General features: G+C 41.0%; 2 protein-coding genes across 3 annotated transcripts in view; one reads left to right on the top strand and one right to left on the bottom strand.

The window, feature by feature from the left end:
- dock1 (dedicator of cytokinesis 1) overlaps positions 1-23,728 on the top strand; it is a 165,908-nt gene that overhangs the window by 29,065 nt on the left and 113,115 nt on the right. For both annotated transcript variants that reach the window (XM_067487363.1, XM_067487364.1), the window contains exons 13-23: positions 1,250-1,375; positions 1,708-1,832; positions 4,472-4,570; positions 5,131-5,203; positions 9,862-9,965; positions 10,542-10,725; positions 15,859-15,956; positions 17,595-17,684; positions 18,677-18,777; positions 18,881-19,009; positions 20,779-20,887. In XM_067487363.1, coding sequence (XP_067343464.1) covers positions 1,250-1,375; positions 1,708-1,832; positions 4,472-4,570; positions 5,131-5,203; positions 9,862-9,965; positions 10,542-10,725; positions 15,859-15,956; positions 17,595-17,684; positions 18,677-18,777; positions 18,881-19,009; positions 20,779-20,887 — 1,238 coding nt within the window. The remainder of the gene's footprint in view (positions 1-1,249; positions 1,376-1,707; positions 1,833-4,471; positions 4,571-5,130; positions 5,204-9,861; positions 9,966-10,541; positions 10,726-15,858; positions 15,957-17,594; positions 17,685-18,676; positions 18,778-18,880; positions 19,010-20,778; positions 20,888-23,728) is intronic.
- The window catches only part of LOC137105333 (inhibitory synaptic factor 2A), a 90,707-nt gene that overhangs the window by 20,012 nt on the left and 46,967 nt on the right, over positions 1-23,728 (bottom strand). The gene's annotated exons all lie outside the window — the stretch shown is intronic.

Genomic DNA, 23,728 nt, shown 5'->3' with positions numbered 1-23,728 from the left:
GCTGGGAGTGGGGAAACTACGTGACAGTCCCCATGGTATTGTCGTGCCCTATGAAGATGTACTTGGATAAATGTCAGGTTGACTCTGGCCCACACTGGGAGGAACAGCAAAGCACTCAGAGCAGCCGCTTTAGTCACGCCTCGTCAAAAGGTTTCCTGCTAGGTTTGTGCGAGATGTGTCACTCACTCATAACAATAAGAGTCTGGTTAAAGTGAAAGTGGATAAAGCTTCAGGGTTCACAAACACCACTCATTGTGGTGGCCTGTGAAGCACCGTGCTACATGATGACTGCTTTAATTCGATGGCTCTCTTTTTTTCAATATTGTTCAGAAATATGTATTTACGCTGCTTTGTTTTTTCCTCAGAATATTAGAAGTGAATGTGATTGGAGAGTCAAAACACAGCAGGTCCTGTTTGTAAATTGTTAGGAAATATGACCCATGAAAAGCCCTCCCCCCCCCAGAATTATTCATCATTTCTTTTTAAGCTTCACACTCACATTTTTCAGGGCCGCTTATGAAGTCTGGAAAATATTGCACAATTTAAATGATCTACTAGAAATGCGAACTAATCTCATTAAAAAAACTAAACAAAAAGAGGAAATCCCTAAAAAGGATGTCTGCAGCATTGGGGACACTGAATTTTACCGAGTTTTGTTTTAGGATACAAAGTGTCTCTTTTGACTTTCTGCTTTCTCCCTGTCTTACAGTTTAGCTCTAAAGTAACTACCTTTGGACTGTTGGAGTTAAAAGTAACACATTGTGTTCTTTAGGACAAATGGAGCATCCCCTAAAAACGAAACGTGTAGTTTTTATTAGAAAAGACTATTTTGCGGCACTTCAATGCCACCAGATACGGGATTTGTAGTTTAATCATTCCAATTATAAACACCTTACTACCCCCTGTTTTCAGTCACGCACAGGGAGAACACACACACACACACACACACACACACACACACACACACACACACACACACACACACACACACACACACACACACACACACACACATACATACACACACATGCCTGTTTCCTCCATTATCATGCATCCATAATCACACCCCTAAGGGCAGCCTCTATTTAATGTCTTGCCCTAAAGGTGTTATATGTCACTCAGACAACTCGCAGTGAAAAGCACAAGAAGAAATGGCTTTTTAATTTTTTCCCGGGATAGTTTGCTTTCAAATTGTCTTCTCCTGACATTATCTTGGTCCCACCCCTCAACGCCTTGAATGTATTACCAGGCCTGTGGGTTACTATGAAGCTTCTTCCTGGAGACATCCATCAGTTAAGGAAGGAATTCCCTCACTTGGTGGACCGATCAACAGCTGTGGCTCGCAAGATGGGCTTTCCTGAGATCATCATGCCAGGTGGAGTATTTTAAAAAGCCTCAAGCAGGCTGCCAGTCTCCTAAAGTCTCTCTTTAAATTTGATTGGTTGAACCCTTTAGTCATTCAGGAAGTGATTTAGAAGTGAGATCTCCTATTTTGCCAAATGTCTGTGAGGGAGGACCTTTAGAAAAGAACATATCATAGTTCATTAGGGTTTGATTAAACCATTAGTTATTTAATGGACTAAAGCATATGGTGGCACAAATCCACTAATGTCACCTAAGATGTAATGAATTAGGTTTTAAATAGATCTTAAAAAGCGGGTGAGAAGATTATTTCACATCTGTCCTACTTGTTTCTGTTTCCGAAAGGTGATGTGCGAAACGACATCTATGTGACACTGGTTCAGGGGGACTTTGACAAGGGGAGCAAGACCACACCCAAAAATGTTGAGGTGACCATGTCCATTTATGACGAGGACGGCAAGAAGCTGGAGGTATGGTTCGAGGATTGTTAACTTTGGCATTTTTCTTAGGGTCAGCTCATTCTCAGCATTCAGGGCACAAGTGTTCTAGCCAATCAGTCTCTCAGACAGTCTGTGATTTACCAGACTTTCTTTAATCTCACACAGCGCAGCACTCTGCTTAACTGACCAGGACTCCCATAAAGCGGTGTGATACACGGTGCAGGCTGTATGCCTTTGCCACCTGTCAAAATTGACAGAATGCAATATTTTTGTGCTTTCCAGTTGATTGACTGGGCAAAAATGGGGCTCCCCACAGCGGGAGTCAACCTTTATCATAATCAGAGACGGTTACAGACTAAAGTGTGCAGCAGGCAGTATGTACAGCACAGTTTAAAGTGCAAGTGATGAGAAATGTGTAATCAGCAGTTCCTTTCTAGTATAATTACCTAATATAGTGTAATTAGGCAAATGTTCTCCCCTGTCCATTTGTTTGTGAACAGACTGTCTGAAACATGAGTTTGATGTAGAGATCACTTAAGTATACTTTTATGGTGGTCAGCAATTAGTTTTTTATTTTATTTGAGCCATATTCAAAGTTTGCCTCTTATTCACGTGTTTAAATTAAATATAGTCCCTTTCTACTTCACCAAAGAAATATATGGGAGGAACTAGGGGTCTGGAAGTGTGTGCTCACGTGTCTCTGAATTTTGGTTCTCAGTTTTTGGCGAGTTTAAACTAGTAACTGTAGTCATCTTCTATTAGTTGAGGCACAGCTAACAAAATGAAATGTTGTAGGGCTATTGTATTAAAATTCATTATACTCGACACGTCCGCACTGTATTCTTGTGCACTTTAGAGTCCGGGGGAATGTGCCCAGGACTAACGATGAATGATTTGAGATTTAAAATCCCTGATAGCGGGGGACTTTTGCAACCAGCTAATCCAAAGAAAGCGCTGTAAGGCTCAGCCGCCTCGGTCATACACATTGATTGAGAGGCTTCGTCAGTGATCTTGCCCAGCAGGCTGAGGAAGTGTAGGGATCAGCTGTGATTAAACTGCAAATATAGCTCTCAAGTAGCAGAAAGTGGTGATGAACCAGGCTTCTGCTACACGGCACTGTATTCGATTATACAGTCCTATGTACTGATTTTGAAATGAAATACAGGTGGGTGTAAACATGGCTAAAATGCATCCCACCACAGACAACTGTAGGAAGATACTCAATGGCTGAGTGTTTGCTGGTTAAGGTTGAGCAGGTGCTTCCACAGCCTTAGGTATCTAATACTTGGTGTCATTGATTGCATATATCAGTGTCATCACGGTCGTGTTGTCTTTGCAGCGCCCGACCTCCATTCGCCATCTTGCTTTGCAGCTTTTCACAAAAGTTGCTTGGTCTCATCTGTTTAGTTCTCCAGAGATCAGGAGTAAATTGGCTTCTTCCTTTCTGGTTTTTAAACAGCTGAGGATTCCTGTATCTGAGATGAGAGGCACGGTCACTTCCTGTGTGCCACTTTAATTTCTGAAACTGCTTAAACATGTTTAATTCTATAATTTAATCTAAATATACCTTGGAGTCGTAATTACTACTTCATTTTTTACTAGTTTCTTTCCATCGAGCCATTGATGTAAAAGAAAAAAGTAAAATTACTTTAATTGAGGCACATTTTATATTTGAATTGCATTGAAAATTTTGTTGATCTTTTTTTGGTCTTCTTAGTTCTTTCAATTTTTCTTGTCCATCCTCTTTTTACCTCTGGATTTTGTCACTCCTGCTGTAACTCAAAAAGGATTTGTGATGTTTTGTAGTTAGAGTCCAGACAGTGACTTATCATCTTGACATTTTACCCCCCCCCCCCCCCCCCCCCCCCTCTCACCTGCAGCTAAACCTCAGTGACTTCCCCCTCTTCGCATTTCCAAAATCTGAAGCTGTCATGAATCCTGGCCACTTAGTAAAGGGGCAGATTGTGCAAGCTAGCACCTGCCCCCCCAGATATGCTCAGTGCGGCTCCGGGAGATGGGGCCTGTTATTCTTCATAATTGCCGGTTGTCAGAAACCATTAGTGTTGGAGTATTTCAGCGGCGGCACACTGGCCGGCCAGCAAGTCAGCTGGAGTAGCAGGAGGAAAGAAGTAGGCTGGATGAGCACAGATTGATAGAAAACAAGGCATTTGTTTCATCGGCTGTCACTCCATCCTTCGTGCCAAATCCCCCAGCGGGGCAAATAGTATAACACACTCGCACCCTGACCTGTCATAGAAACTCAGGGGACCCAATAGTAAGAGCAGCTTACATGGTTGGACCCATCAGCACCAGCTGGTCCTTTTTCCTGAGTCCCGCTTCTCTGCAGTTCTCTGTGCATGGAAGCAACTGCCTGTCTGTCCTAAATAATTAATTTCTAATTTATTTCTTATTTCCACAGTGCTGTCATGTGATTGATAGCCAACAGACATGTGCTCATGCATAAAGTGAATCCACACCCTTAACGGCCATTCTGCTAGATTGAGACCTTCAGCCCCAGGGAGTGTATTGTTATAAAATAAGTTCAGTTCAATTTTTCACATGCTGTGAGTGTGCTAATGTTCTAATTGGGTGATAATAGCTCAACATTCATTTTGCCACTTTGAATGGTGTTTGAACTTGTTTCGTGTTTTGCTTTTGTCTTTCTGTAGAATGTGATCTTTCCTGGAGCTGGAGATGAGGGGATTAATGAGTACAAGTCTGTCATCTATTACCAAGTAAAGCAGCCACGCTGGTTTGAAACAATAAAGGTGTGTCTCTTTTAGCTTCTACTTCCTTCTTTTTTTTTGTTATCGTTCTCAGTAATATTTTAGTCATTTTTTTTTTCTACATTGACTGCAAAAACACCCTCTGATATAATTCTTAAATCCATTATTCATCACAACACAGGTTTCCATCACTGGGAATTTGTAGCATGAAGACTGTGGTGCCTGGTGAATAATAATCAATGAAGCATTGATGCTTAGAAAGGCTGTAATGAATATTAAACCACATAGTAGATTAAAGGGCCACTGTGTTGGCAGCAAAAATATAAAGTCATTGATTTATGACAGGACCACACCAGCAGGTTTGCGTATTTTAGTCTATTTAATATGAATCAATCACATGTCATACCAGTTCGAACCATTCTGGCAACCATACAGTTAACTATCAGATATTTAATTTATTTAGTCTGTCAGTGCAGTTATTTTCTACACGGCATAAGTTTAAAGGTTATTCTGTTGTTGTTTTAATCCTAAAAACCAGCTCTTGGAGTCTCTGTGGTTGACTGTAGCTATTTCCCATGTTCCCTCTCTCTCTCCTGTTGCAGGTTGCTATTCCTATTGAAGACGTGAACCGGAGCCACTTACGGTTCACCTTTCGTCACCGCTCCTCGCAGGACTGTGAGTGCAAATGTCACCTTGTGAATAATGGGTTTCGCCAATGTCCAGCTGCACAATTGGCTTCTAATCGATCTACGGCAAATAAAAAAAATAAAAATAAATATGAAAAATAATAATGAAAGTTATCCAATCCAGGCAGATGTGCTGCACAGTGATAGATATTTTGAAACTCACCCTTAGTCAGAGGTATTAGTCTGCCCCTGCACAATGCAGCATCATGGAGTGGCTTGTCAGAGACTACAGCTGGGATATGAAAAATGCCGGAGGGGACTTTGTTTGTTTATTGGGAGCAGTGTCTAGCTGAATGCAGCCAGTGTTTTATGCCCTTCTGTTTTTTAACATCCTTTTTAATTTTTGGGGTGTAAGAGGGCAGGGAAGCCTGGGACTGGCAACCTTACCATTCCATCTGCCTGCCACATGGCAGTACTATCCCTCCTGCAGCAGGAGAGTGGTACAGAAGAACTCTTTCTGAGAGGTAATAGAAGCCGTGACAGATGTGTACAGTCAATGGAAGACAAAGCGGAAAGTGCACAGCAAAGTCATTTTTTTGTAAAGTAATCATCATCCTCCAGCTCTGTTTGCTTCTCACCTTCGTGCAGGTGCTTTGGAGGAAATGGCCAAGTCGTACAGCTCAGAGCTGGCTTATAATCCACTTGGAGAGCCTTCTTGTCATGCTCGGCACCTTGCTTCTCTGGGGACTAATGCTGTTACGAGGCTTGCCTTTGAAATTCTGCAACTTGCTGTTATCTCGCCGTAACTGTTGCTTTAGAATCAGGCTCACCTCAAGTGACTCTGGGACTGCAGGGGCATGCTGATGCTGCCAAACTTTAACTTAAACTGACAATTGACAATAGAGACAGATGTTGAGAAGGTGTAATGGCTGGATTATATAGATTTGTGTATGATGCCTTTTATTTCCCTGTCAGTCTGTTTACACCACTATTCCATCATAAAACACCTGGTTATTTATATCCCTGCACAAATTAGACCAGCTTTGCTGAGGTTTTTTATTCCTTAGCATCTCTTTGGCATCCAGCCATTTTTTGACTTTTCCGCACTGACTGAATCTTGGTAGTTGGGGATAAACTCATGATTTCTCACTGCCTGCAAATATTGTGGATAGCATTGCATTTACAACTCTGCTGGATTTTTCTACATTTGATCACCACTAATAAAAAGCAAGAGTGCTAACTGATGCAGTATATTGGTCCTGTCATCATCAGGCATTCCTCTCAATGTGTAAATGATTGCTTTTCAAACTGGAATGATAGCTTAAGTAGGATTTTTACATATGCAAATACTTTACAGGGGTGCCCCACACTCTTACTGTAGCCGGGATGCTAGGCAACCTGTAAACAAACTGATTTCCTTTTCTGTAACGTGGTCTGTAAGGTGTTTTTATATTCATGTGTGTAAGGCAGGATGAGGATATCACAGTAGCCTAAAATATAATGTCCACATTCTGCTGGCACAACGTGTGAAGAATTTCAGACGAAAAGCAGAGCAGAGATGGTGCCAGATGAAGACCTTTGAGTTTTCTTCCTCTGCTGTCATCTGCCTGTGTCCTTCCTGCTTCCTGCACTGCTCCTAGCTAGTGGTGAACTATTAGTGGAAACACAGAGTGACAGAGCTGCTCATCAAGGCCACAACTGCAGCTCATGTGCTCAGCATCTCAGCCGCCTAGTTGAAAATCAGGCTCGCTCTAACACTGTGCGTCGGGATACCACCCTAGCATTGTCAGGCCTCATCAGACTGATGCCTGCTATCACAGATGCTGCTGTGGCAGTAAGAGATTCACGTCATCTTTTCATCTGTCATTATGCCAGTATGCAGTGAGCAGGGTAGAGGGTTAGCTTTAAAATGTGGCAGAGTACACAGAACCATAAATCTAAAGTGAAAGCCCAGTTTAGAGGTGGAAGTCTGCAGAACTTCAACGCAAGCTTGACTTTTTGATTGGCTCAAAAAGTAACTCTGTCCTGAAAGTGACCTTTTTCCCCAGATACAGGGTTTTTAGCACTCTGCTCTTCTTAGGAAGCCACTAATACATTTTTCTCAACTGGGTGGCATGCGTAGTGTTTTCCCTCCACTGGTTCCTCTCATGCCAGCCCAGCAATTATTCACCGGCGAGGCTGCAGGCAGCAAACCAATGAGGGGATTTATGCAGATAGAATGCATGAGATACTTCAATGAATCACGTCTCCCAGCACGTAAATTTGAGCTTGTTGATCCACAATGATGATATATGTGACCCTGTTCAAACGCTTGGTTACAGGACAAAGTCATAACTCTCTTGCTTGTTTATGCAACTCAACCCCCGCAAACAGAGTCACACGTGTGTACACATACTCCACCATAGTAGGATTATATTAACTGTTATATTAACACCTGCAGCTCTGAGATCCAAACATTTATCTATATGCCAATAGGATGTGGACGCAAAAAACATCTTAACACGAACCCTTGTAGCTTGAATATCATAACAGTAATTATAATAATGATGTAATATTATGATGAGTTTCAAGAGTCAAACAACTTTATTGATCCCATAGGGAAACTGTGTTGCCTTGTTACAGCTGCTCTCCATGTGAACCGTCGAAACAAAGGAAAAAACTTTCACCATACCAAGACAATAAACTAGTACAAGTACAAACTACTGATCAATATTTAAGTAAAACAAAAACAAAATAAATAAATGGAATAAAAAAAACAATTCTATTTGTCCATTTTGACCATTTAGTCACCATCCTTTTTACAGAAGGGGGATGAGTTGAACAATTTAATGGCCACTGGGAGACAGGATGTTCTGTGGAGCACTTGACTGTGATCAGTCTCTGGCTGAAAGTGCTCCTCTGTGCAGCCAGCACGCAGTGGAGTGGGTGGGAGGGAATATCAGGGATTGAGAGGGCTTTGGACAATATTCTCCTCTCAGCCACAACATGCAGAGGGTCCAGCTTCTCCCCCAGAACAGAGCAAGACCTCCTTAATGGTTTGTCCAGTCTGTTACTGTCTGCCGCCTTCATATTGCTGCTCCAGCAAACCACAGCATAGAAGATGGAGCTGGCTAGCACAGACTCATAAAACATCAGTAGCATGGGGCTGCAGATGAGACCTTAGTCTCCTTAGAAAATACGGACTGCTCTGTGTTTTCCTGTATATTGACGCTGCATTGACCAGTCCAGTTTGTCCAGGTGGACAATCCAGGTATTTGTACTGCAAAACTGCTTCAACCCCCCTCCCCCTATGCAGAGAGGATTAACACGAGTCCCGGACTTCCCGAAGTCCACCTCCAGTTCCTTCGTTTTACTGATGTTGAGCTGGAGATGATTGTGCTCTCACCAGTTAACAAAACTGTTCACCAGGCACCCTCTCCAGCTGCTCAAGTTGAAGATGTGCTGAAGGCGACCCATTGCTGTGGGGCACAGGCTTTCGGTACCCCGGGACTGAATCCATCATGACCTGCAGCCCTTGTGGGGCGAAGCCTGAATAGCTCTCTCCTCAGCTGCTCTGCTGAGATGGTCATTGCTCCAGAGACAGGAGTGGTGTTCAAGTCATGCAGGGGTGAGATGTGGGCACCATCACTAGCACTACCCACACTCTCCATCCAGTGATGCTTTTCATGCCACTCTAAACTGCTCTGGTATCCTTCTGTTGGAGCCTCTGTTTAAGCTTCTTCCCGTAAGCTTCCTTCCTGTCCTTGATCTTTACCTCACCTGACCTTAAAGCTGCCTTGTTCTCATTCAGGGTTGTTGTGTTTGGTGACCCATGGCTTGTTGTTTGGGAAGCAGCAGGAAGTTTTTGTTGGTATACAGATGTCAACACAGAAGTTGATGTAATCTGTAACGTAACCTATCAGTCCATCAATGTCTTCACCATGCGTCTCACGGAGTGTTTTCCAGTCCATGGCCGCAAAACATCCGTGCAGGACGTTTGTGGCCCCCTCAGACCCTCTTTTCACTGTTTTGATGGTGGGAGGCTGCCTTTGAACCAGGGGTCTGTACACAGGTAGGAGGTGGATCAGGTTGTGGTCAGACCTGCCCAGGGGCAGAAGGGTAAAAGAGCTGTAGGCCTCTTTAACATTTGAGTACATCAGGTGCTGTGTCTTCTCCCCCCTGGTGTGACAGTCCACACAGTGCGTGAAGGTGCAGAGAGTCTTGGAGAGGATTACATGATTAAATTCACCGGAGATCATATAGATGGCGATCAATACGGCGTGTAAGAACTCTCTGGGCCCGCACCTGCACTAGCCACTGCAGATAAAGTCAGCTTTTGGACATCAAAAGGGAACCGTAAGCTCTTGTGTCTAGCTGACTAAGGGTCTGTAACACTGCAATTTACTTTTGGGATTCCGTGTATTATTTGTCTTTTAATGGCCATTTTTTAATGACCTGTTGTGAAGTGAGCCATGCTGCACTGCAGTGGAATCTGTCTCTGGTTTGCCTTAGTTTGCCTGAAGAAGCACGTCATTATTTTTAACACACATGCTGAAAACAAGATTTGCTATTTTAGTTTGAAAATATTCACCAAAAACAAAAGTACACTTTTGTGCATAAACGGCAAAGTAAAGTATTCATGAACACGATTTAGTCTTAAATGTAATCATCTTCTTCCGTCTGGCTGCTCTCTGTCTTCTTCATGCGTATCTTTTTCTCCTCCCACAGCCAAAGACAAATCAGAGAAAATATTTGCCTTGTCTTTTGTCAAGCTGATGAGGTACGATGGGACGACGCTAAGGGATGGGGAGCATGATCTAATTGTGTACAAGGTAAATGGTAAATGTCTTCCAGCACAGTTGGATTTCAGTGGGTGGCGGCCTGTTGTCTTTGTTACAGAGTGCCTACTGTACCTGCTGGCTGGCCCACACTCCTCGTGACACGACCGCAACCGAGATGAGTCATAGATGAAACATTGGCCTTTGTTATTAGTAGCTGCCATAATAATGTGTGCACTGCTCTAGGCATGGATCCACCCTCCCTGTTAAATTTAATTTTCTACTTAAAAACACTTACATAATGTCAACTTTGCGTCACGCTGCCCATTTATGTTAAATAAAAATGTAATATGTGAGAACTTCCTCTAACAAATTATTTGCATTGATGTCAGTCATGATTGCGGTTATGGCAAAAAAGTAAACACTCTTTATATGCAGTAATAGGCAAGATTTTATTTTCAAAATTGGTTCATTGATAGTACATACAAGGAAAATCTCACAGTAATATAACACCTCGTTGCAACATAAACAGCAGATATGGATTTGATTTATACTGCATAAAATTAACAAGCTCCCTGTATTACCACAGTTCTAACATTTACATTTATTCGTCCTTACCCGGAAAACCAGGCAGAAGCAAAGAAGCTGGAGGATTCATCTCTGTACCTGAACCTACCGGCCACCAAGCTGGAGCTGGAGGAGAAGGGCTACTCCACCACCAGTAAAAGCACCCAGAACCTGGGGAACTGTACTATCAGCAAGGATTCCTTCCAGATCGCCACGCTGGTCTGCTCCACCAAGCTTACACAAAATGGTATAAGCTTCTTTACTTATATTTTTGGTATTTTATGTTTTCTTATAATTCTTTCTTTCTACAATGTCCCGTCCTGTCGCCTGTCACTCATTGGTCACTCCTTCACACATTTACTTGTGAAATAAGCTCTCGCTAAAGAACTTATATTATTTTCTACTTTAGCCAGATAAACCCTAGATTTTTAAAAAGGTTTTGGGCCACGGTGTCTGAATGTGAAAGACAGATTATCCTTGCGGAGTAACTTTATATGATTTAAAGACTCTGGGACATCTGCTGTCCTTCGTTCTTTTCATTGTGTCTATGTTAAGACACTTGCCCTCGCAAGTTTCCTTCATTCATATTTTTCCTCTAACCTACTTTTTCTTCCTAAATTCCCCTGTCAGTCAGTAAATGTCAGTCCATCTCTACTGAGCAGACAGCTCTGCTCTCCTTACTACTGTCAATCAAGTGCAGATATTTTTCAAAGGTTGCTGAGATGCTTATTAAGCTAAGGAAATCCCCATTTCTGCTCTGTATCTCATGGATTAAGGATTTTGGGCTTGTATGTCCTCCCCAGCCTTTATACATGTTTAGAAATCCCACCAGACATAACTCTAATACCTATTGGACGTGTTAGTGTTTCGGGAGTGTGCTTATTATGGTTGTGTCATTTTGCATCGTGTGGAAAGCTGGTTTACTGTTTGTGAGTGGTCAAATGCTTCTAGCTCCAATTTCACAGTTACTCTAAACAGAACCATCCTCAGTGTTCGCTTTGCTTTCCTCTGTGCCTGATGCATTGTGCCTCCGTGTTTTTCCATACGCAGGACTGAGTCACCATTTTAATTAGTGACACAATGAAAGCTTCCTCAGTCTTCTCGGTGTGTTTTTGGCCAAGGCCTTAAAGAAAGTGGGAATGACAAAGGGACAGACTCACTGCAGGCTAACTTTCTACTGGAACTGGAATTAATTGTTTTGCTCGCCCAAAGCGACACCCTCTTTGAATAAGTAGTGCACCATGGCCTTATGTTTTTATTCATGATAACGCAAAGATAATTTTAAATAGTCAAGCAAGGGCAGACTTAATGGAAATGCTTAGAGTGAACTGTGTAGTCCAGCACATTCTGTTTCCAGTATCAGAGCAATGACTAAATAATCCGCGCGCAGACCTGTGAAACCGAATTACTACAAACGTGTTTATGCCTTCTTCGGCTGCTAAATATGATATAATCCTTTTGAAACTTTAAATCCTCCTTTCAGGGATATTTGACCTTATAATACACAGTAAAATAAGACCAGAGAACCTCGATAGCTGCTGGTCTTAAAATTAAAATAACTCAAGTCTTCTCTGCATTTTTCATTATATAAAGGAATAATTTAACTTTATTTCAATTTGAATAATGTTTATGTCCATCATTTCTGCCAGTTAGGATAACACAAAAAAACAATGATTGCATTGATGTGGGAAAATGCAGAATTGCTTTAATGAACACAGCAGCAAAAGTTAGACCAGATTGTCTAAAACAGTTTATTTGAAACCTAAAGTGAGTGCACTTGAAATGACAGCAATCATCCATCACTCCACAGGAGTGTGCATTTATATGTATTGTGGGTCAAATTACAACCAGGAAGTTCAGTCTACAACAAACACTATGAGCAAAAAATTGACTGTTCTTCTTTGTTTTGCTAATTTTTCTTTAGCAGTGTTCAATTTATGCCATCACATAAATGGGCCAGATTTTCTGTGGCACTATGTTGTAAGTTTGCTAATGTAAAAGTGACACAGCATCTGAGGTCATATTTTATGCCTTTTTCAGTTAATCCATGTCAGCACCTTTTTATATGATTAAACAAACCCGTTGGTTGTTAATCTTGATCTGCTGACATTTTGGAAACACCAAGTTTCAACTTGACAGTGGCTTTGAAGAAGAGCTACAGCTCTGCCTGCATCAATCTTCAGGATCCTCTCTACCAGCTGCCACGCGGAAGCAGAGGCCCTATGTGACCTTGTGGTAAATCTTAGCTTTCTGACGAAAACCTGCAGCGCAGAAAAAAAGGGTTGTATTTTGTTGCTCTCCTAAATGTCTCCTGTTTACGTGCACAACAAATGCTCACAAAGCCTCTTTAAAGAGGTCACTGTAGACTCAGGAAAAGGGCTTGTTAGATCTCTGGGATAACGGGATAATATTGTCTGAGTGCTGCTGTATATATCGTGTGAGGGGGGTGTTGCATGTTTTTACAGTAATGTTCCCCTTGAGGGTTATTAAGTTTAGGCTGTAGTATCAATAGTCATTTAAATACAATCATGTGTGCCCTCCTACTGTGCTCAGTGGGTGGTGATGTCACCAGGCTGTACCTCACCAGCCCACATTGATTACACTAGACAGAGAGATAATGTTGTACCTCAGACTCTTTCCTAAACTGTAAATGTACAAGATAATAACAAACAAAAAGAGATCAGCAAGAACCATCTTCACTTTTTATTTGCCCACCTTGCTTTTTTTGCTCCATGTTGTTCCCCGTTCCCTGCATGTGAGAGATGGTAATCGTTGTGTGTGTGTGTGTGTGTGTGTGTGTGTGTGTGTGTGTTCTGGTGAGAAGATGCACTTCACTGTTGATATTTACCTGGCACTATGAGCTGGTAATTTGGAAAGCAGCAATAGGCACATGGGGATGAGGGGCCTTCTCACTGCACACTAGGTTTGATTAAACGTAGAGATTTGTGTGTGTTCGTGCATAAGTGCGTGCACGCTTGTTTCTCCCCCAGGATACGTCGGCCTGAGCCAAAGCTGTAGGAAAAGGTTCAAGTTCTTTTATTAAAGCAATGCAAGACCAATCTATCTCTAAATGTGCTGGGGTCTCCCTGCTATATTAAAACCTAGAAGTTCTTTAAAACTCCCACTCGAACCGTTAGATTGCTCCCTAGCTCAGTCAGTCAGTCAGTCAATCATCTTTTATTCTATATACACTCAGATTTTTCTCAATTTTCCTTCTATTATGAATCCTCAGTTACACTTTTAGACTCTTTTTTCACCTTGGACTCAAAATAAATAATTTATTAGTTGCACAGAAAAATCCAAACATTAACTAAAACAATTGATCAATCAACTAGCTGCAGCCCTAAATGCATCTAAACTTCCTATTGGCTCATTACATTTGTTTTAACCTTTATTTTGCCAGGAAAAACCTCCGTTGAGATTACAAATCTGTCTTTCGCGATTGCCCTGGCCAAGACTGGCAGCAACACAATCAACTAGTTCCTGACATACAATAAAACCAAAAATGCTATTTTTAGCTTTTGTTATTTTACAAAGACCTCTTCTGGAAGGGGAAAAAAGGAGCACTTGAACTCCCCTTGCAGACTGCTTGCCTCATACACATGTGACACCTCATCCCTGATCCCCACATCTGAGATGAAACACTTTTTAATTAGGCTAGATTTATACAGGCGCTCTCCCAGTGCTGGGAGCTTGTGTGAAGTGGCTGCTACTTTTTCCCTGGGTATTTTCAGTGCGTCTCACTAAACGGTGACTGGAAGAGAATCACAGATGTAATGACAGCAGAGCTGGGAGTGGACTTGGCCCAGCATAAGATGTATTAACGTCATGTTCCTACCTTGGCTGTAAGGGAAAGGGGAATTCACCTTCTTTCTGTGTGTGAACGTGCTCCTACTTCACTGTGTTTAGAAAGCTTGCACTATAAAAGCTAATTCAAGACTGCTACTGTAGAGACATAAAGCTATTAAACAAACAAGCTATTAAAACCAGTGAGAGGGGAGAGACTCTTGTCAAGCTATATGTACTGTGAACAAACATTGAAATGGAAATGTGTGAAGTCTTTTGTATTTTATTTGTGCAGTGACGATGTAATCAATTCTCCTAGAAATGTGCATATCATATGCATATAAAATGTGCATATTATAGCTTTAAGTTAGTAGCACTTAACAAAGCAAATGTTGGGATTACACACAACAGAAACTGAACATTCTAAAAATATTTATTGTGCAAACCATTTTGCACATCCAGTTGGTCCATACAGTCCATTTTTACGATTAAGTACATAATCATTTGAATTGCAGTGGGGTAAAAGCAATCTAAAAATTATCTACTTGGATAAAGCTTAAGTACCTCAAAATTGCACTGGCGTACAAGACGAGAGTAAATGTAAATAGTGATTTACCACCTCAGAATGAAGCTATCCATCGGTGTATCTGCCATACTTCATTGGCCTGAATGAGCAGCTCGGTTGAGGGGTCCAAAAAGGCCTGTTTTTCCAAAGTTGTTATTTAACATATAAAACAGTTTGCAGGCAAGTAATCGGTTAATGAAGGATAAAATATGGCACTGATTGATAAACTAATTATTACCTGCTGTACGTATGTAAATTGACTATGTCACACTCAAGTTAGAGCCATCAAAATATAAATGAACCCCAACAGTTTCAGGGTTTAGTCTCTCGTCCAGGGACACTTTCAGAAATAGCACCGGGCAGTCACGCCTTGAACTCAACAGTACCTGACTAGTGAAAACCTAATTTACTGAAATGTGTAAATGTCTAAGCTTAGCACAAGATAACCCCGATCAAATCACCTGGGTTAGCTGTCATGCTTGACAGCGTGTTTTCAGTGGTTGAACGTCAAGATCTTGGTGTTAACAATCGGTTATGTTTGCTTCTTAACTGATATCCCGTGACATTGTAGGGTAAGCCTTTTGAGAGACAAATGTCTTTTTTTCCCCAGAAAAGGTCTGAATAATTTTGACAGGGCTGCTATACCCAAATTAACATTAATGCTTTGTTTTTTTTTTTAAAGCTCCCAATATGATAATCTGCCAAAGGTGCTCCCTTGAGCATGATTAATCACATCACGACTCATCCTCTGGTGGCTAAATTCATTTTTCATGATTAAAGTGAGAGATCTAATAGAATGACTAACGTATTTGTTTAATTTACGCACCGTTTTGTGTGTGGTGGACAATTGTTAACAAATGTCAGACTCTAGCACTCATTAAATTCAAATATTCAACCTTAATTGTTATTTCTTGGTGCCTCTCTATCTCTTTGCACACTGTATTGCCATTTGCAGGATGAAGTCAATTCCGTGCTTTATAATAATAGCAGCTTTTTTAATTTTATTTGCTTGTTTGTTTTTTTTCCCAGTGGACCTACTTGGCCTGCTGAAGTGGCGCTCCAACACAAGCCTTTTGCAGCAGAACCTTCGCCAGCTGATGAAGGTGGAAGGTGGTGAGGTTGTTAAGGTCAGTGGGTGAAAGTGGTTCTGGATGGTGCTGGCTACACTTTGTCCTGTTGTCTTTCATGTTGACTCACACACAAAATCGTATTATGCTGTAATTTTGGTGTCCTTTAAAACTTGCTCTTTGCCTTGCAAAAAGTGAAATCAGATCTCACCAGCTGGTGACACACAGTCCTCAGTGTTTCAGCTCTATGGCAGTGAATCATGAGGTAAATTACTAGGAGCAGGTTGTTACATAGTTGGTTTTGCCCTTCTTGTCTCCAATGAGGAGGGAGCACATGGCACCACACACAGAGAACTGAAAGGGAGGAGATGACCTGCTGCCAGGAGTGTAGGGAGGCCCTTTATGTGCTCAGTGTGAGGCAGGTGAATAAATCACTCTCAGGAGAAAGTTTTACGTGAGCTTGCCATATTTTAACATATCTGAGGAAGTCCTTCACCCAGACAGTTTTGATCAGGCCAGATAGATGTGTCAACCACAGCTGGACCAGTTCATTAAACCACAGGGGTGTGATTATTATTACCACCACATTAGCATTCACTCTCTGCGAAGCGCTTTGAGGCTGTCTGTGTGCAGTTGGGTAAAGGCTTAGCATTTAAAAGGCCGATTATCAATAGGGTCTACATTGCTTTGGCTGTTTACTGTATGTTGGATGAAATGCATAGAAAATGGGATCGTAAATAAATCCCAGCATGAGTTTGAAAGTTTTTATTATGATTTGCATTTTTATGATCTCCCCAATGTCATACAGTTTGTAAGTGAATAGGTAACTCCCCGCTCATCTTTGTCAAGCAGTCTGGCTCTGGTGTGATTGAATTGTGCTTTAAACTCCACATTGCACGCACTGTTTTTGTTTCGAGTTGAGAACGTGATTAATCTCATCCATCCTGAGATGACAGACCAAGCACAGTACGGAGTGATAGCTCTGTTTCCACCACTTTTACATTTTTTTTTTTTTCACATTGGCGCAGCAATGGCTGAGTAAATGAAGCATGTTTCCCCAAAGGAGGAGGGTGTATATAGTTGGTGTTTCTCAAGGTACTGCTGACAAGGAATTATTACCGTCTTCATAGATCTCTTTTGGCTTATTTTAACAGCTGTAAGGACGGTTTAATAGATTTCACATGGTAATGTGAGAGCATTATTTTTGGGTGTGAAGCTTTGACAAGAAGTTAAAGCTTCACTTTTTCACGTTCTTGAAAAAAGTTCTAAATAAACAAATGTGTTCAAATCAATTACATCTAGAAAATTAATATTAAGTAAATGAGTTATTATTTACATTTTCATTTTGCATGTATTTTGTTTGCATTATAGCATAAATTGCAATGATTTTCTACATTTCAAAACAGTGCTGCTGATTGTCTGCCTCCACTATTTCAAAAACGGAGAAAGAATGTCATCAAGAGTCACACTTCATTTACCATTCACTTTGTGAATGTTATTACATCTGTTCTGTACATGAGGTTGATCTGTCTTGTACCTTTTGACATGAAAGATAATTAATTTGCTCTAAGCTCGTTTAACATTTTGATATTGCTTGTTGAGTGCTTGATTTGAATGAGCAGTGAAAGCACTTTTGTATTTGAGTGTCATAGTTTTTATGTTGGTCTGCAATAACATGCCGTGCACCTATCATTCTAGTTTCTGCAAGACACTCTGGATGCTCTCTTCAACATCATGATGGAGAACTCTGACAGTGACACATTTGATACTTTGGTGTTCGATGCACTGGTAAGCAAAGAAGCAGAGAGTTCCAGTAGAGCTGGATTCATACCCACAGTTTTTTTTTTTTTTTTTTTTATAAAACACATTCATGCCCAGATTCAAATGTAGAAAATTGTCACATCTTTTCATATGCTAAACCCTTTTTTTCAGTGGCTCTTTTAAGTTCACAATTGCTTGTTTTTTATGATGTTGTTGCTTGGACCACAAGTCTTGCAGCTACCTGGTGCTGTTCTGAGCTTAAGTCTGTACCTTAAAGGACAAAAATACTGTTTATTATTGCTGCACACCCCTAAACCATATTTTTGTTGTGTTGAGTGTGCTCTATAACACACTGGATTAGAAATGACTATGGGGTCAACTTTTGTTCATTTTTACATCCTGTGCAATTAAATATGGCCCCAGAATGGTAGAAACTGTGTTGCAGTCCAAATACTTTGAGGCTGCACAGTAGGTTATAACTTAGAAACTGTTCCCTGTTGTTGGTAAACAGAAAAATCATTTCCAGAGGGTAGTGCAGACACACTTCATCTCAGGTGAAATCACTGCTGTATTGATCTGCCTGACTTTGTAACACAGAGTAGCCCTTTCATTCAAGCAGTTTGTCTAACAGTGGATTGGGTTCCATTAACCTGCAAGATAGAGCATGAAAAAGATTGGACAAGGGGAAAATAAACTTAGCTGGATTTTAATTATGTAATTGTGTTGTATAGGTATGATATCAACTGTTTGTTGCCAATTGGTTGACCGTATCTAGCATGCGATGGCATTGGGGTACATCTCAAAAGAACAGCTTTTCAGAAAAAGGAGATTGTGTTGTTAGATGTCCAAGATTTTCTGTAGGCTAGAGGATTGAGAGAAAATGGCTTTCTGCTCAAATGCAATCTTGTTTAATTTTCCAATTTATTTCACTATATTGAGCAAGACAGGCGGTTTTCCCTTCTCCTTTTTGTCACCCGTGTGGTTTACCTTTTTAATGAATATGCTTTGCTCTCTGACAGGTGTTCATAATTGGGCTTATAGCGGACAGAAAGTTCCAGCACTTTAACCCTGTCCTGGAGACCTACATTCGGAAGCATTTCAGTGCCACGTTGGCATATACGTAAGATAATTACTGGACAAATAGACAAAGGACATTTAACATTTAATAAATGATGTCCAATTTGGTGATTATCAGATTTGTTATACTCTATGATGTTTTATAGGAAGCTGACTAAAGTTCTGAAGAACTACGTGGACAACGCAGAGAAGCTGACAGACCAGCTGTTGAAGGCCTTGAAGGCTCTGGAGTACATCTTCAAGTTCATCGTTCGCTCCAGAGTCCTTTTCAACCAGTACGTCCCGATGCACACACATCGACATATTACAGTGACAATTAGCTCTGCATTGTTAAAAACACTAATTAAAAGAGCAATTTCTACAGTATACATACAAGCATCTTTCTAAATACAATATTAAGCACTGCTTGTTCATTTTATACTAATACTCATCATTTATTTATTGCACCAGTTCTGTAAATAATTCAGCTATCTCAGTGTTTATAATTCCTAATAAAAATCAGTATAACACGCAGCATTGATTTGTGTTCTCCACAGTTTGCAGCTTCTGTTAAATAAAGTTGAAATGGGTAAAAGTCAGCAGTCTTTGAGAAAGGAATTTTTGGTGGATGTATTTATATTTCTCTGTAAGGACATTAAATGGATGATAATTTTGTCAGGCCACGGAGTGAAGCTGCTGGCAGCAGAGGGGCTGATGTATGATCCTGGTCTAATTGAGTGTGCAGAGTTTGATTGGTTTTCTGTCCGATGTCTAGAGGACACTCTAGACTCTGTCCTCTACTTCACATATTAGACCAAAGCGACATCACTATCTTTTTTTTTTTCACTGTGAGCTGTCCATGCTCACAGTGTTTGCCAAGCCGTTTTTATTCACAGGATAACCTATAACAACATCCAACATTAAAGTGCACCTGTCTTTTGTAGTTGTGGAGGCCCTTTCTTTGCTTGCTTGCCAGTTTGACCTGGGCCAGGCTATTGTTGCTGAGTCAGACACAGTTTGAAATTCTTCAAAACTGCTAAGTTGCACTTGTTGAAAGCCTTTCATGCAGCTCTGACTAGACGATGCCAATCCTGCATCAGCTTTTCGTTGTGGGCAAGCAGAACATTTCTGTGAAATGGTAGAGGAGACACTGTAATCATCCACTTTCCTCCCATGGCTTGAGCCTGGTGTAGCTGTCCAGAGCTCACTCTGGTCCTTGATGCTGCAGGTGAGAAGCAGCTCTATTGTTGTTGTGGGAGCTCAAAGAGCAATGCCTCTAATCTCATGATCTGTAAGAACTCAACAGTGACTGTCCTGGACCATGTAATACCCACAGTGCAGAGATCTTGTGTTGCCACAAAACCCACCCTCTCTGGAATAAAGCCAGTCACATGGGAAATGGTGGGAGCACACTAAACACTTCACCCTTCTCTGACCTCCCTCTGCTTCAGTGTACGCGTGTGTTTCAATTATTTATTTCTATGTGATTGATACACTTAATTACTTTGCAGAAAGCACATCTTTGCTCATTTGGAGTTAATACTTGGTTTGTTGGATAAAAAGAATTAGAATTTTGGGGGGATTATGAAGGAAGCCTCGCTTTGTGTTCCCCATGCAGTTAGAAATTGGGAAATGATGTCAGCAAGAGTTGGTTATGGTCACTGGACAGCATTTGCTCCGTGTAACCAAACTAGCAGAAGAGGCATTAGTAGCATTACACCCCGGGCATATTAGAAAGTAAAGCCAATGGACCCTTATTTGCTCTGTGTTCCTTGTGCTGTTTTCCAGGAGAGTCATTAGCATAGATCATTGTGCTTCAGGGTCTTGTTATGTTTTTTAAAATGTTAATCTCGCTGGTAGCAACAATGATGTTTGTGGTTCTGATCCAAGAATATTTGCATTGATAACTGACGTGGGCCATTCTGCAGGCTGCTTTTAATGATTTAACAGGGAAGCATCAAACTCTTGTCATTTCCACTCAGGGCGGGGCTGTTTACACAGTGATGAAGCAGACAACAGTCTTGTATCATCTGCGAACATAATTCTCTACTTCATCTCCTCTCAGGCTCTATGAGAACAAAGGAGAGGTCGGCTTCATGGAGTCCTTGAGGAACCTTTTCACATCCTTTAATGACATGATGAACAGTAATTCAGAGAACACTGGCATAGTGAAGGTAGGATGAATATTATAACTGCATGGTATCGCTCAAACTCAGTGCCAGGAAATATCTGCTGCTGTGTGAATAGTAAATACATCTGCTGTGATTTGCATTGGATGTCATTCTCTGCAATTGGTTATGCATGTGGCTTGTTAGATGTAAACTAATGCAGCAGCTAATTAGACCATAATGTTAGGACTCATTCTGCTCAATGATGGTCTCTATGTCATGCGTAGTATATTTCTTTTTTTTAGCTTTGTTATGTTACTCCGTGCATACTTTCCTGATCTTTACTCTCATTTTTTTTTTATTACATGTGAACAAAATAGGGCTGCACATAAAATAAAACAAGAAACAATTGGAAAGTAACTTGAAAAGTAATATTATGGCATTTTGGGAAACTAGGGTTTTAGCTCTCAGAACCACTCTTACGCATTTAAATTTCAATGCAAAGTAGCTAAAGCCCTAGTGAAAAGTTGCGAATTGGATCAATGATGTCACATGCTATTTTGCATATGGTACTTACAAAAAATGAAATGCAGAATAGAATCTACTTCTAATATCAATAGCTTTTCATGTAGAATGTTGTACTGTTGAATAAAAACGCACTACTAAACTATGTGTGTGTATTTAGAGAAAATGTAATTATACGCAAATACTCAAGTTTATTCTTCCTTTAATGTATGCAGTAATTTGCCAGGAGAAACATTCCCTTTTTAATGTAAAGGGAGAAGACTCAAGGTTGATGCACTCAGCCTCCCTATCCCTGCTCCACTGTGCTCTGCCTCACTCCAGCATGAGCTTCAGGTAGTCATTAATGTAAAATAAGAATGCTACAAAAATTACCAGCCAAGCAAAAATAATTGACTCCCTGATTGGAGAGAAGGACGAGTCTCGCTCAGAAACTCCTGAGAGTGAAAATCTGTCTGTTCCTGGCAGTGCAGTCCAATCCAATCAGTCTGGGTCACAGGAGGGTTCGATAGCATCTCCCCTTATTAAAATAACTTTTAAAGCCTAATTCTAGTCAAAAGCGTGTTTCAAGGGATCTGCAAATCAAATTTGAAGTTTTAGTCAAGATGATCTATTGGATTTGTTATTAATTAACTATATATTGAAAGGAGGTTTAAGAGTCAAGAAAGTTAATGTAGTAAAGATTTTTCGTGCAGCCCTAGCCTGTCAGATTCATCCCCACGTTTTGTATGGTTTTCGATTTCTCTTGCCTGTCTATGCTTGTATATGTATGTTTGTGTTTTTCATCTCTCCTTTTCACTCTGACCTTGACTGTCCTGTGGTCTGGGGCTCCTCTGGCCTTCTGCTCTTTAGCTGCTGCTTAAGGTATTTATTTCCCAACTTTCTTCCTTCCACTGTTATGTTCTGTCCATTGTGTTTTCCTTTACCCCACCTTGGTGGCTCCAGATATGAAACAAAACAAAACACTTTTTTTTTGTCTTTTTGTGCAGAAATACTTCCACCACACGTGCACAGACTTATACTTTTAGAGATAACATAACCACAGGTTACGCGGAATTTGATAAACGTACAGTGGATCCATGTGCACACTCAACCATAATAAGTTCAGAAGTCAATTAGGAGCCAGTTGCTGTGTAATTGAATGAGATATTAGCTTTACTGTGTGTAAATTAAAAGCTGATCCTCAGGAATGGGTATGAAAGCAAGGAAACCTAGTTTCTTCCCAAGTGTGCTTCTGTGAAAGCACTATGACAGCTGGAAGCTAATGAACAGCCTCATCATAAGTCTAAATCCAGATGAACATCTGTACAGACCCCCCCCCCCCAAACCCCTGACAAACGCTCGCACACAGACACACACACAGAAACACATAAACACACGCAAATACATGTTTCTGCTAAATGAGCTCACGTAGGAGCAGGAGACACAGCTCTACTGAGACTTGGAGTGAAACTTCACACAACACATCCCTTCACAACCGGTGGGAGTTTAGTTGTTGCTTGGAACAAAGTAAATAAAAGACATTCGGTTAAAACGACCTATTCGGCGAGTAAACAGAGGCAGCTGGCTTTTTTTTTTTTTTTTTATATCACAAAGAACCGAGGTTGCCAGTTGAATCAAAGTTAAACAGCATCTTAAGAATCAGTCTCCTTAATGCATTTTGACTGCAGAGTGAAGGTGCTGAGTTGTTGTGCTAAGTTACAAAAAATATCTAATGGGGTGAGGGTAGAATAAAGCAGGACTTTATTTGGAGGTCGTGAAAGTATCCTTGTTCGAAAAATCATGATAAAGCTACAAATACTCTGCATGAAGTCTCTGTCTGCCTGTGTGCGCATAAGTAGAGAGCATTATTTTAAAAGAAGTAGTTTCACTGAAGTCACTAGCAGAAGCATTTTCCTCTCGCCAAGCTTTTTAAACCCTGCTAATTATCTGTCACATATTTTCGGGGGGGGGGGGGGGGGCTGGAATCACAAACTGTGGATTGAAGCAGGTGAGGTCCAGTGTGCTACATCTGTATGGCTAATCAGCCTGAGACCCACTGGCACTGCTGCTAATTTGCACAGATGCTGTTTAAACAGCTACCCAACCCACCTTGGCCGGCATTTAGCAGCAGTCAGTTAGACACTTAGAGAAGTGTCAGCTCTGTTAATCATTCCCATTATTTATGGATGGATCTGTAATCAGCCACTGGCTGCACACTTGATGACTTTATTAGTGTATTGATGTGCGAGTGTAGATCCTATCTGCCTGCGTCTAATAAGTTATCTTAAGGGGAGATCTTCCTTTAGACCGACATTATTTATTAGGAGTCTCTACATCACTCTCTTGTTTCAGGTGGCCTGAATGAAGTAAATTAAAACATACACATAAGGGGCAGAAGTCTTG

Source organism: Channa argus, chromosome 20 (genome assembly GCF_033026475.1).
Source record: "Channa argus isolate prfri chromosome 20, Channa argus male v1.0, whole genome shotgun sequence".
Taxonomy (NCBI): domain Eukaryota; kingdom Metazoa; phylum Chordata; class Actinopteri; order Anabantiformes; family Channidae; genus Channa; species Channa argus.
This window is presented reverse-complemented; position numbering and strand designations above follow the sequence as displayed.